The 14,741-nt window shown below is 42.2% G+C and overlaps 1 protein-coding gene across 2 annotated transcripts in view; it reads right to left on the bottom strand.

Annotated features, from left to right (window-relative positions):
* The window catches only part of GPC6 (glypican 6), a 1,119,539-nt gene that overhangs the window by 74,718 nt on the left and 1,030,080 nt on the right, over positions 1-14,741 (bottom strand). The window contains exon 7 of one of the 2 annotated variants that reach the window (XM_045480590.1): positions 12,940-12,969. The exons of the other annotated variant lie outside the window; for it this stretch is intronic. Coding sequence (XP_045336546.1) covers positions 12,940-12,969 — 30 coding nt within the window. The remainder of the gene's footprint in view (positions 1-12,939; positions 12,970-14,741) is intronic. 2 annotated transcript variants of the gene reach the window in all.

The following is a 14,741-nucleotide window of genomic DNA, read 5'->3' as shown; positions in this document are numbered from 1 at the left end:
GGAAAGGGATCTGAGGTCACAGCGAAGCATCAGCCTAGCAAACAGACATTTCTCCCAGGTTCCTGGCATTTTTAGAATGTTTTGCTTTTGTGTTTGTCCTTGACTGCGGTAAATTAGCCGTGATATGAAAACACCTTTTCTCTTGTGTTGTGCCTAGAAAACTGTGAGCGAAGCCACAGCTGTGGGACGCACGGGGACAGTGTGTGCAGAGGATGAAGCCCCAGGGTGGGGGCGCCGGACAGCAAGACGGAGGTTTCTCTGGAAGGAGAGGTGAAAGAGGCCCAGAAAACAGAAGAGTAGAACATCTGCGGTGAGATGCTCAGTAACGAATCATGTCTAGGAGATTCCAAAGGCCCAGCCCCCAGCACTTCTTTGGACACAGGGAAAGGCACCACAGCCCCATAAACAGCCAGCTCCGGCAGGGGCAGTGGGCCCTTATTTAAAAAGTTGTGCATGGGGGGGCTCTGGGGAGCTCAGTCTGTTTAGCGCCCGACTCTTGATTTCGGCTCAGGTCATGATCTCACGGATCATGGGATCGAGCCCCCCAATGGGCTCTGCACAGACAATGTGGCCTGCTTGGGATTCTCTCCCTCCCCCCCCCCCCCGCCGTCTCTCCCCGATTCGCACGAGCTCTCTCTCTCTCTCTCTCTCTCTCTCTCTGTTTCTCTCAAAATAAATAAATAAACTTTAAAAAAAATTGGGCATGGCATCATGCTTGTGGAGAAAGACATTACAATTCTCCTCTCTATGCCTTGGCATATGTGAGTCCTGGAGATATACTGAGAACATTTGCTGTCTCTTGTGGATGCTGGAAGATGCTAAGGTACAAACATGATTTCGATGTGAAAGTCCCCGAGAAAGTTATTGTTGATGAAATAACAGTGGGAGCTGGAGGTGGACCCTCCTTTCCCACACACTTCTAGATGGTTTCATAAGAGGAGGGGACGAGTTACTCTGTCTTCATCGATCATCATTCCTCAGAGAATGCTGGAGTTTGTGAGCTGGAAAGGCTCTTAGATCTTTTCTCGTTACTTGCATCCATCTGCTTTGCTCTCCTCGCCCTGCCATTTTAACTAAGGAGGAAAATCGGAGGGACTCACCCAAGGTTCTAGTGCTTTCTCTGTGTTTTCACTAGAAAATGGGAGCATTTTGGATAGGATTCCTCCTTCCAGCTAATTTGAAATCAGCCTGGATGAAAAGGATGCTCAATGTAGTTTCATCAATTATGACAAATGTACCACTCTGATCACTTCACATCTGTTAGAATGGTTGTTATCAAGAAGGGGGAACGTTGGCAAGGATCTGGAGAAGAGAGAATCCTAGTGCATGGTTGGTGTGAATGTATATTGGCTTAGCCCCTACGGAAAACAGTCTGCAGAACTCCCAAAAATCAAAAATAGAACCATTATATGATCCAGCAACCCCACTACTGGGTGTTTATCCAAAGGAAATGAAAAGATGTCAAAAAGATATCTTTAGTCCCAAGTTTATTGCAGCACTATTCCCAACAGCCAAGATATGGACACAACCTAAGTGTTTATCACAGATGAGAGGATAAAGAAGATGTACTATGTGCACACACACACACACACACACACACATAGGCACACACACACAAGGGAATATTATTCAGCCATGGGAAGAAGGAAATCTTGCCATTTACGGCAACATGGATGGACTCTGAGGGCATTATGTTCAGTGAGATATGTCAGACAAAGACAAATACTGTACGATCGCACTTTTGAGTAGAATTTCAAAAAGTTGAACTTAGAGCAACAGACAGTAGAATGGTGGGTAAGGGGTGTCGGAGGGTGGTACATTTGGGGAGATACTAGTCCAAGGAGACAAATCTCCAGTAAGAAAACAAAACCAGGTGCACCACTCTGGAATGCTGACAGTGGAGGAGGCTGTGTGTGTGTCAGGGCAGGGGGTATATTGGACCTCTCTGTACTTTCCATTCAAATTTGCTACGAACCTAAAACTTCTCTGAAAAGTACATCTACAAAGAGAAGAGAAAAAAAAAAGATCCACCTTTTTTTTTGTGACAGTGAATTCAACACGTTCATTTTTACTTTATTTCTCTTTGTGATTGTAATTTTGTGGCTTTTCTTTATTCCAGAATACATATGGATCTGCATTCTCTATATGGGCTTACTACAACCAGAATGACGTTATTTTGAAGGACACATTACTGGATGTATCACTGGAATTAATGGAGTTTGAGAAGCAAAAAAATATCTCAGCCCTAAACCGATGTGGTTTTCAAATCAGCCACATCATCTCTCTGGATGCCAGGGTCCTCGTTGGCAAAGTGAGAGTATTGGACTAGATGGACTTCAATGTACCTGCAACCCTAAGGATCCCTGAGAGCAAATGTTTTGAATTGTTTTTCCCTGGCAGTGATGGTGAATCTGCACTTTGGCTCAGTGCTGTCTCATTGGGTCCTCATGTGACCCTCTTGAGGAGGGTGGTCCAAGTTCATGGTGAGGAAAGAGGCCTTGGCCAGCACTTTTAAGGATCAGACCTCTGACTTCATTTGCATCTTGCTTTACTTACCTGAACACACAGTCTTGTTTTTAGAGTTGGCACGAGCCAGCCCACAGCCAGACATGACTTTGGTGCTTCCAGCTAAATCACAGTCCTGCCTGCATCACGGTGACTCAAAAGGGCTAAAAAATTGATGATCACAATTCAAGATAATGCAATGATTTGGGCACGGAAGACAAAAGTATCTAATAAGGCTTATAACAAAAAGTCTGTAATCCTGGAGGGACTTTGTACAATTCCCACAAGCATTTAAATAATGTGCTGAAAGTTTCTTATCATTTTAAATCAATAGAGCCATAGCTTTTACTCCTAATCATCAATTCAATCAAATATAATTTACTTGCTCAAACTACTATTGTATATAGGAAAAACTTACAACGTGAGGATCTTGAATCCCAAACCCCCATGGTCAGCAGCCTTTGAGGATATCCCAGCAACGTAACAGAAAGCAAATTTAGGAGGATAGTTGACTTAACATTCTGGAAACACTCACGGTGGTGATCATCCAGACCCACCCCTCCCCCCAAATCTTTTCTTCACCTCCCTTTGAGTGAGCAAAGCTCTCCTCCAGGCTTCATCGTGGAATTCTGCAAAGTTGCTGTGGGAATCCCAAATAGTCATATCAGAAAACAAAATCCCTTCCTTTCTTTCCTTTCCTACCTACCTACATTCTCTGCTTCCTTCCTTCCTTCCTTCCTCCCTTCCTTCCTTCCTTTCTTCTCTCCTCCCTTCCTTTCTTCTCTCCTCCCTTCCTTCCTTCTCTCCTCCCTTCCTTCCTTCTCTCCCTCCCTCCTTCTTTCTCTACCTTCTATTTTTTTTTTCAGAGGGAGGATGTTATGAAAGTACTGTGAGTAACAAAGAAGAGACAAAATAGCAGTAAACCCACTAAAATGCCTGTGTACCTCTTGTTTGACCTTTGACGGCAGTAGAGACATCACAGACACCAAGAGGATTATAGCATCAGGCCCCTGGGAAACAGAAAGCTGGCACTGGCAGTCTCTTCAAGAGAAACATCAAACAGCTGCCTCCAGTTGTTTCAAGTTTTAAAAACCAGGTACAATACGTGGAAACCCTTTGTTTATTCCAAAGCACTCCACAGTGTGGACCGTTCTTACTCGCTGAACCAGGATAGGCTGTTAAGCAGATCCTGCTTCAGTCTGGAACGATGCTGTATTTTCTAAGACAGGCAGGTGGGAAAATTTGGTGGACATAAATCCTGGATCAAAATAAGAAACCTGGGGGGCGCCTGGGTGGCGCAGTCGGTTAAGCGTCCGACTTCAGCCAGGTCACGATCTCGCGGTCCGTGAGTTCGAGCCCCGAGTCGAGCTCTGGGCTGATGATGGTTCAGAGCCTGGAGCCTGTTTCCGATTCTGTGTCTCCCTCTCTCTCTGCCCCTCCCCCGCTCATGCTCTGTCTCTCTCTGTCCCAAAAATAAATAAACGTTGAAAAAAAAAATTTAAAAAAAAAATGTAACTTCTTCAACTGGAATGGTAATTCTCACTGCCTAGCATAATGTGGTTCCTTTGGCTTCAACCATGTAGAGTTGACCTCTGTATGTAGTCTAATTCCCTTTGGCTTGAACGTCGCCATGACTCTTGGCATATTTTTGTTAGTTCTACAATATTTCCTGTGCAAGGTTAATCTATATTTTTTAATCTATTCTTTACCTTAAATTCTTATTTCCATCTTGAATTGTTTTACTGATGTATTAGCCCAGTTCTTAACTACATGCTTCATTCCATTTAAAAATAACTGTTTTAGGGGTGCCTGGGTGGTTCAGTAGGTTAAGCCTCCGACTTTGGCTCAGGTCATGATTTCATGGTTTGTGGTTTCAAGCCCTGCATCGGGCTCTTGTGCTGACAGCTCAGAGCCTGGAGCCTGTTTCCGATTCTGTGTCTCCCTCTCTCTTTGCCCCTCCCCCGTTCATGCTCTGTCTCTCTCTGTCCCAAAAATAAATAAACGTTGAAAAAAAAAAAAAAAAAAAAAAGAAACCTGGGTTCTTGTTCTGGCTCCTCCGTCACTGGGCAGATCTTAAAACCTCTGTGTCTTTGTTTCTCTTTTTATTAAAAAAAAAATTTTTTTTAAAGTTTATTTTTTGAGAGACAGAGCATGAATGGGGGAGGCTCAGAGAGAGAGGGAGACACAGAATCTGAAACAGGCTCCAGGCTGTGAGCCGTCAGCACAGAGCCCAACGCGGGGCTTGAACTCATGGGCCTGACCTGAGCTGATGTCGGGCGCTTAACCAACTGAGTCACCCAGGCGCCCCTCTCTTTTTATTTTTTTTATTTTTTTATTTATTTAAAAAAAAAATTTTTTTTTAACGTTTATTTATTTTTGAGACAGAGACAGAGCATGAACGGGGGAGGGTCAGAGAGAGGGTCTTTTTTATTTTTAAAAGGACAGAGGCCAAGATGGAGGAAGACACAAATGGCTGCAAGATCCTTCTTCTCCTTGTCATTCCCCATAGTCAAATCTACTCTCCAAGCACTGATCATTTTACAGTTACATTACTGTCCATGGCTCGTCTCTGTGTTCGCCTTCCAGAGAATTTTTTTAAGTCTATTTAAAAAAATTTTTTTTAACGTTTATTTATTATTGAGAGACAGAGAGACACAGAGCATGAGCAGGGGAGGGGTTGAGCTGGAGAGACACAGAATCTGAAGCAGGCTCCAGGCTCCGAGCTGTCAGCACAGAGCCCGACGTGGGGCTCTAACTCAACAAACCGCGAGATCATGACCTGAGCCGAAGTCGGACGCTTAACGACTGAGCCACCCGGGCGCCCCTTTTAAGTCTATTTTGGATGCTGTTCACTTTCACATCAGATTCAGCTGCTTAATTTGGGCTTTTCATGTCCTCCAGTACTTTTACCTTGTCTGGTTTCAATGTTTCGAGAAAAAAAAAAAAAAATAGCCTTTCTGTGTTGGTCCTCGGTGGCGACGTGAGGCCACAAGGTGTGCACGCTGCTCAGAAATATGTCCTGAGAGGTGGTGCGTCCCTCACCTCTCTGTGCTCTGTCGTTCCCCTTTGTTATTTGCATCCGTCATCTAGCTACATGCTTCCCAAACACTTTCACAGAACTTGAGTCTCTTATCAGCTTCCCCCCCGCATTCACCCTGGGACTTTTTATTGTAATCTTTCTATGTGGCTGTAGCTCAGGAAGCTCCAGTGTTCACGCTCTTTGACAACAATGTGGAAACCAGCGTTCACTTGCGCTTCTCTGCCCATCCTCTGAGACTAGTCCTAGAGGCTTCCAGAAAAGCTTTTGTAGCCTTAGCGCTCCTTGAATGCTGAAGCCTGCAGGTGAACCAGCCACTTTCTGTAAAGACCAAGAAGCCTACCTACAGGCTTTGTGTCAGAGCCAAAATCACAATGAATATTTGAAATCTTTGAAATTATATGTTGTTGTTTGTAATATTTTTAAACTTTTAAAAAAGTTTACTTATTTATTTTGAGAGAGAGAGAGACAGAGTGTGTGTATGTGTGTGTATGTGTGCACAGGGGAGGAGCAGAGAGAGAAGGAGAAGAGAGAGAATCCCAAGCAGGCTCTGTGCCATCCGCACAACCCACAAACTATGAGATCATGACCTGAGCTGAAACCATGAGTCAGCCGCCTAACCGACTGAGCCACCCAGACTCCCATGTTTGTGATTAATAACAACAACAGCTGTGCTTAATCTAGCAGAGAGCAGTGGAACTTCTCTGTGGAAGGGAAAAGTTTAGGGCAAGCCATGATGTGACGGATGAGGAAGACCTGGAAATTGGTGGCCAGATTTCACTCACAACTAGGTGTCTTTGAATTTTAAAAAGTAGTGATGAATCCCAGACATTTATGCAAAAGTATCATGCTTCAACTATAATTTGATAAGCGACTATAACAGTCTCTGGGTCGTTCAAGTTGCTGCTTGGCACACAAAGTGTATTGCAATTAAAAAATAACCACACACACACACACACACACACACACACACACACACACACACACACTCAAGCCTTCTTTGTTATATCACCATCAAAGTTCTCCAAAGTCCCCTTCAAAAAATATTCCTAAAGGTCCATTTTCCTTCTTACTTCAAAACTGTTTTCTAATGGAAATATGTTAGGAGGCTTTTATTTGTTTTGTCAAGAAATCTTCACAAAAGAGAGGAGGAGGCTTTCTTTGCTTCAGCCCTCACTGTTAAAATCCTAATGAAATATTTCTTGTTCCTTGAAGACTGTTGTATAAAGAAGATTTGATTTTCCTGAGTAACTGGAAATATCTTCGGGAGGACATGTCTTGCACTCAAGATAGCCTCTGGGTTTTTGGACTTTATGTGAGGAGATCAATTAAAGCAGTTTGCCGCCTTTGTGTTTTCTTCCCAGACCTAGTCTAGCTGTTTCATGTTACCTCTTGTCTCTGGCACTCAAGGAGCTGTGAAGAGCAGGCCAAGGAAATGCTAGGCTTTTTCAAGTGCAGGATGAGTGTCCTTCACTGAAACGAATGCAAGCTGCTGTGGGGGAGTTTCCTTACATCAAAATCCCTTAAAATAAAACTTACAAACTCATTGTTCTCCTGCCTCATTACACACAAATAATTTGTGAATTTATATTGTAATTTTTCTTCCAGCCGAATCAGAGCCCCACGATTTTGCAAGTAATTCCACACAGAAGCCAATGGAACACACATTCTGGAGACTTCCACTGCGATCAATAAGTTCGCTGTTGCTGTCGGCCCACGCAATTTCTCTGATTAACCTGTGAAAACTGTTCTCCTTCATGAATGCTGTTCAGAAATAAACAGATATTGTAAAAGGAGACAAGGGCAGGTTCCAGAACTCAAATTCTTGGTGATCTTAAATGATGATGTATGAAAGAAAGAGAGAGGCAGAACAATTTGATTTGCTCCAACTAGGCTGACCTAGAAAGGAGAAGAGCAGAAAAATTGCTTTGCCTAAGCAAACATGACATCAAGTCAGACAAGAGCAGTATTCGCAAAATGTAATATCGAAGCCTCACTTAAAATATACATAGTCTGGATCTGAAAGACAATTAAATGCCGGTAATAAGTCTTTGCTCATTCTGCTTTTCTATTGCCATTTTCTACTACTTGCTGGCAAAAGCTTCTACCTCCTCCTTTCAGATACTGTCCTAAGATTTGGAGTGGGACTCCTTTGCCCTGATTAAATTAGGACTGAATTCAAAGTTCACTTAGGCAAAACAGCCATCCGACGCTAAAAATCAAGCTGACTTCCGAAGCGATACTGGTTTTCTGGGACAATACAGACACTCTCTTTGTAACAAAAACTTAGAGTTCTCTTAGAACTCTAAAAACATTTAAGCACAATCTTCACCAGTATACGGTCTGAGTGGAATCATAGCTACTTTTGTCTGGCATTCCCTCAAAGTGCCGTGAGCTCCTTGATTAGCCACTCGTACTTGGTTCCTATTGGCGTTCCTGTTGGTTCAACAGATATGTGTTGAATGAATCAAGGATTTTCCTCTTCTTTTTCATGTACGGTCTGTCTTAGAGTTGGAGACAGGAAGGAGATAGGTTTTTATCAATTTAAAACACTTGCCTTGGTCATACACGTTTGTGTACTCACATGTCCATTTTCACTGTGTGAAATGTCCATTACTCACATGTCCATTTTAACTGTGTGAGACTCAGAGGGACACATGTCCCTGCCTTTTTGACAGCAGACTTGGTCATATGACCTCCTCTAGCCAATGAGCTGTGAATGGTGTGCTGTGCCAGGAGGGGACGTCAATGACTATCTTTGCCCCAGTCTCTATTACCCCCACTACCTAACAGAGGAAGCTGTGGATGATGGCTGCTCTGGGACCCTGGGTCCCGGAGTGAAGGGGATGATCATGTGCAGCTGACCCACAGAAAACCCACAGAGGATACTTGGCATGACTGAGAAATAACCTATGTTCTTTGTGAGCCATTTTGGGATCTGTTTGGAGATGCCGCATTGCCTAGCTTGGCTTATCCAGATCGATAAAGTATTGGAAAAGCTCCTAAACATATTACACAAACCCAACTTCCAAAAAATTATTTGTTAACCAGCAATAGAATGGTGCTGCTGCAGCTGCAGGTTCATTCATTTACTGTCAACCAGACTTTTTTTTTTTTTTTTTTTAATAGCTTGGCCAATCTTTTAGCTGTTAGAAAATACCCATGGAGTCGGAGCCTTTGACTATAATGACCATGAATGAGCTTAAGTAATAAAATTATTGTGTATTGCAGATATCTTTCTACCTTTAACATTTATGAAGCAAAGTCAATTTTCACTCAAACAGGTTTCTTTTCATCTGGTTTTCTCCACAATGTTTATGCCTGAGGTTTATCGCTAGCAGTAAAGAGTGTCCAAGTATGTTATGGGAATAGGGAAATTCCCAGTGCTTTAAAATGTATTCCATAGGCCCCAGAGTCAGTTAAAAGCTGATTGATTATACGGCAAATGCATCAAAACTAGTATTTATGAAATATCCCATTTCTTCAGCTCTATCTCTCATAAGCGTGAACATCACATTTGGGAGTTGCGGTGCGAATATCTCAGACAGCGATGAGAAAAAAATCACTGCAGATTTTCCATGACAAAGAGAAGGTTCTTTAAGCTGCTCAGTAAGTTAATAAAAGATCTATGTCAACTGATGCCTCTCATGAACACATATTTTAAAAGGTATGGTTTAAGGAGTTTAGTACGGCTTATCTATGCAGGCTTTGATATTCAAGTCACCAAAACACTTATTACATAGCTGGATGAAGGACAAATACTCTGAATGAGTGTGTAGGTGGACTTTGTCATCTGACCGGGTCATAACCGACAACAAAGTTTCCGTTTACCATGTGTTCAAGATATGGGCATAAAGCTCTGTCTGCAGAAGAGAGAATGGGCTAGGGGATCACCTATTCCAAAGATGCTACCGATGTTTCAATGTTTTCAGTTTGCATACTGGGTCAATGATAATTCATTTGTTAATACATCTTCCACATATTCTTTACTGGTGTAATCTATCTTAGATTACAAAATCAAACTCCTATTTCCTGTACGCTAACATTTTATGGACTCTGTGCTTGATTTTATTTCCTGGAGGAGACAGAATGGGTCTAACAGGTTTGATAAGCTGTGCTTTTTTGCACATAGTAACTCTTGCCTTTTTGATGATGCTACCACTAACGAGACACTGTGATATAGACTGTATATGGGAGTTCGTGTTACTAAGTGCCATGCAGTGGAGACCTCAGGACATACATTGTGGATTGACCGATGCATAAAGAATGAATCAATTTGAGGTTAGCTGAAATCTAGGAATGCTGAAAGAGATGTTCATGTCTCAGGGGAAAATAAGCATATCAACATACCATCAAATAGACAGAAAATCTGTACAGCCATACTTGTTGTCTGAAAGTATAACATTTCATTTTTAGGACACAGTCAGAGGTCAGCAAAGCTCTAGCTTAAATGTTTCTGAGGACGAAGGACAGTGTAACTTAGAGTTGAAAGTGGTTTTGTTGGTAGAATTCCCCCAACATGATTTCAGATCACTTACACCTGAACGGTGCAAAAAATACCCCCTTTAAAATTGTAGCATGACTTTATTTCATTGAGAGTCATGATTCTCGGAATGTGTCGTAAGGCAGTGGGGACGGAATGGGCTTTGGTTTCTCCCAGGGAATAATGTAGCCAGTGGGGTGATTCCTTTTCTTTTCCCCAAGGCATACAACCCAATGCAACTGACCATAGCCTCGCCTGAGCTTAAAGAGAGGTCCACGTACACTTTCCCAGTTCACTGTCCTTCCACATTCCTGAAAGAATAGCTTCTCAAGGTGTACTGAGCTGACAATGGCATGCCATCCAGGGTCCCAATGGTGCACACCACTGAGTTCGATTTTGTGCATCCTCCAAGCCCATGGAATAAGCAGAATATCCTGCAGACAACCCATCGTTTTACATGTTTGTCTTTCGCTGTTCCCTACTTGGGCCTCATCAACCACAAGCCTCCTAAGTGGAAAGAAGCCTGTGCCAGGCGGCTCTCCCAGCTACCACACGCTGCTGATGTTGCCCAGGGAAGGGCAGAAACCAAAAGACCGAATAAGTTGGGTGGTTTGCTTTTACTGTTTTGTATTTTCTCCCTGCTTTGAAAGTTCACTGTATTTTGCTGCTATTATTACCAAGGGTTCACTGAATTTGAAACTGGGGTGTCTCAGTGGGGTTTTGCAGTAAACAAGACAAAGCAGGTTCAGGCAAGACTGGGCAGTTCACAATTTGAAGTGGATTGAGCGGCAGCCATTCGTTGGCTGGGGTGAACGGGGCATAATTTATTCAGCGGCCACAGAGGCTGAAAGCCAGTCTGGCCTTGACCCATTTATCTTTAGAAAACTAATTAAAGTGGAGAATCTGGTTTACTGTTGTTACTGAGGTTTTACTTTTTCCTGCCCAGGCCAAGCAAAGACTGAGGTAGGGATGTGTGTGTGTGTGCGTGTGTGTGTGCACGCGCGCGCGCGCGCGTGTGTGTGTGTGTGTGTGTGTGTCTGGGTGGAAGGTGGGAAATATCAGTTTCACCTAAAGACAGTGGCTGAAGCTCTAGATAATAAAGTAGTTTCTTAAATACGGCCTGACATCCTTTTGAAATGCAAAATAGTGGATTTAGCCGGATGCAGAATCCTTTGAGGTGACAATGAAATGCCATGGCAATTTAAAATGAACAACAGACAGTTTCCCTGAATCCCTGCAACCAAGGCATCCTAAATCACACCAAAATGGCCCCGAAGAGGTGTAGAAGAGCATTTTTATGACCAGCATTTGACTCTGAAACTGGTATTAACCATCAGGCAGAGTGATACGAGGAAGTGAGTCGCTTTGTCCATTTTGTTTCAGAATAACAAAATAAAGTGCATACATATTGTGATATTTTATAAGTTCTTAAATCTATATGTAATAATGTCAATAATTCATATTTAGCACCAACAGCAAACAGGTGAATTTCAAAAGTAGCACTGTATTTTTGAAAGAATCATATACAATAATGGATATCTGATTTTTTTTTTTTTTTTTTTTTTGGCTCAGTTACAGGAGATTATGGGATGCCAGCAGGGAAGTCCTGCAGACTGGGTGGGGGTGGAGGATGATAGTATGATTTACCTTCCTTCCAATATGTTTGAGGAAGTCATTCCCTTTGGGGGAAAGCCACAAGGCCCTTGCTAACCATCAGATAAGGAGATCAGATGGGTTGGAAAACCTGGAGCGATCAGGAGAATGTGCTGGGAAAGGCAGGCACATACCATCTGAGCTGGAGCTACCCTAATTTTATCAAATGAGCCAAACTAATAAAACCCTGACTTGTCCTACCCATGATGTTTTCTCCCCTCACTCTCCATTTAGCATCAGGAGGCCTTAAGCCATCTGTCTTCGCTGTTCCTTCTTTAAGGTCTCCTCTTCCAGAGTGGTCCTGTTCCAGATTTACCTCCTAACTTTCTTTTTCTCATTCCAACTGCCCTGGGCTCAGTTTGTGATGACAAATGGGAATACTACTCAGGGGACAATTTCCTTTTAAAGAAATGAATTTTAACAGAGCAATTCAGGCCTGAATTGAAGGCCAGGCAGGCAGGGAGCACCATGATGTCATAGGCGTGCTGCATGGATAAACATGTGCCCATCAGGGGACAGTCCTTTTCACTCCTGGGTCCACAATGCTACACAGGGTTCAGCACTTTATTAAAAGGTATTATCAGTATGGGATGCTAGTATGAAAACCAGATTAGAGAACTTAACTATCTGATTATTATAGTTAATATAGAAAGTCAGGTAAGATAACCTGGGTGTGCTGTCCTCAGCCCCAACAAAAACCACTTTGTAGTAAAAAATATCCAGCGTTCCGATGCTCTAAGAGACATCAGTAACTTCAAGAAGGAAGGATAAAAAAAGAGTAAACAACCTACACCACAAACTATTTCTTAACCCCCAAGTTCTCTGTGTTCGCCGATGGAAAAATTAGCTCCTTATGCATGAGAGCTGATGTTGGTTTGTTGTTATTATCAGCGAGGTAATTATTCGCTCAGCACAAGAAGAAAAAAGCCAATATATTCTATCAGGGAAGAGCTAGTTTTTCAGGCAGACTACACATAGTCTGAACGTTGGGATAGAATTTAAATCAGCCACCAAACGAGTTAGTCGAACACAAAGCTAAGATTGAAAACCTTGCCATTGGGAGAGAATACCAAAATGGTTATTCACCATAAATACCAGGCAGAGAGGAAAGCGGCTAAACCCGTGGGTCATGCGCAGTGTTCAACACACTCCAGACAATTTGGAAAGGGGAAGAGGAGGAGGAATTTCTCAAGAGCTCTCTGGAACGACCATACAAAGACAAATGAGGATGAGTGTAAGAAAAAAGAAGACCAAAGCTTACACTATGTTGCATTGTCCTCCACACAATCCTCTGGGAAGCAAGAGGAAAACAAATTTAAAGGAAAAAGAAAGAGAGATTATTCTATACATAATAGCACAGCATAGGTACAACGTTTCACTTTGTAGGCTGGTAATCCACCACCCCGCGACCCCCCCCCCCCCCAAACTCCCACAGAATGACCAGAAGAATATCTGAGAGGCCTGTACGCACAGTGCGATGTTGAATACTTACTGGAGGTTCATTTTTCTAAACCATCGCCAACTTGATGAATGAACTTCCACGTCTGTTTTTTTTTTTCCTTTTAAATCTACTTTTATGAAATATATCCCTCTAAGACACACGATTTAAAGTATATTTTGCTCTGATGAATTAGCTGGAGTGCATGACAGACACTCCCTGCCCCGCGTGTCCAGGAGCTACAGAGCACGTCGTGCTCGATTTTCTGCACTGTACAATTAATTGTCTTTCACAGACGATACTCTGAAGTATCTCTGTATTCTCAGATCTACAAAATTGACCGCTTTTGGTTGATGCATTTTTATAATCTGTACCCCCAGTGACATTCCAGTGGAAGTTTCTTTAAAAACATTCATAGTTTCACGTCAAATTATGTCAGAGAATTCATGAAGTGTAAATTTAAGAAAAAAAAAGGAAGAAAACCAATCTTTTGCAAATAACCACCTCTGGCCTACTTAATTGAAAATCAGTAACAGGAGGTCGGATAGAGAGACACTAGGGTGGGGATTGGTAACAGGAAACACATGTGACCATGCGACCAATCTCTTAACCAAATTAGCTGATGGCATTTGTATCTTCATCAAATCCTGGCTGTTGGCAGGAAGGACTGTGATTGTCTTTCATGAGTCAGTTTTCCATCAGCAGCTGAATTTATACAAATGCATTCATTCCTTATTGGATAATAAAAATAACTTGAGGGTAGTATGTCTGAAAGTCATGGACTACCTAGACTGACTTTTATGCCCATATAACTTTAGAGGAACAAAGGGAAATGTGTCCTAGTGCTATAAAAGAGTTTACAAGTTCCTTACAAATCTAATGGAGGTTAAATGATGGAGCTGATGGATTTTTGAGAGAGAGTTTTATTTTAATTATTTTATATAAATTCTAGCAACAGCTTGCCCAGGTTGGGGTTAGGAGCTTTATTTCTAAAATAAGCCCCATAATTGCCAGTTCACATAAAAAAATTGCTTTATCATAACTGATATAAGAACATTTACCAAAAGATCCCAAAGTTAATTAACAGAGGTACTCATTTTAAGTGCTAGTAAGAAGCAAATCTCCAAGAGCTTTACAGTTATTTTCACTCTGGCAAAAGCAGTGGGGTGACTGGAATATTCTTTTGATGCTGTCCTTGAAGCATTTTCTTTGCTGAAACACTTAGAGAAATTAAGGGAAGTCTTTTCCAATTATCCTTCTTTTCTGGGACACATGCTTCTTATAAATATTCAGAAAACATCTTTTCAGGAGAAAATTAAAACAGTAGATGACATGAGACTTGTTTATAAACAGTCAAAATAGGCTATAATATATGGCAGACCCATCAAGAGAGTTCACCAGTGCTTGTATCTTGGAGATTTTGTCTGACTGTTGACATATAAGTTGTCATACAACCGGTCCGTCTAAGGTAACCGGTTTACCTATCCACTATTCAGAAATACACCGAACCCTCAAAGGGAAGAAAGCCTTGGGGGCGCCAAGGGCTGCAAAGGAAAGTTCTGATGTTAGCTTTGGGCCTCCTTTGTATTTCTCAAGAATAACCCTGTATAGTTCCTTTTGATGTG

The sequence above is a fragment of the Leopardus geoffroyi genome, chromosome A1 (assembly GCF_018350155.1).
Source record: "Leopardus geoffroyi isolate Oge1 chromosome A1, O.geoffroyi_Oge1_pat1.0, whole genome shotgun sequence".
Classification (NCBI taxonomy): domain Eukaryota; kingdom Metazoa; phylum Chordata; class Mammalia; order Carnivora; family Felidae; genus Leopardus; species Leopardus geoffroyi.
Note: the sequence above shows the minus strand (reverse complement) of the source record. Positions and strands in the feature narration are given on the sequence as shown.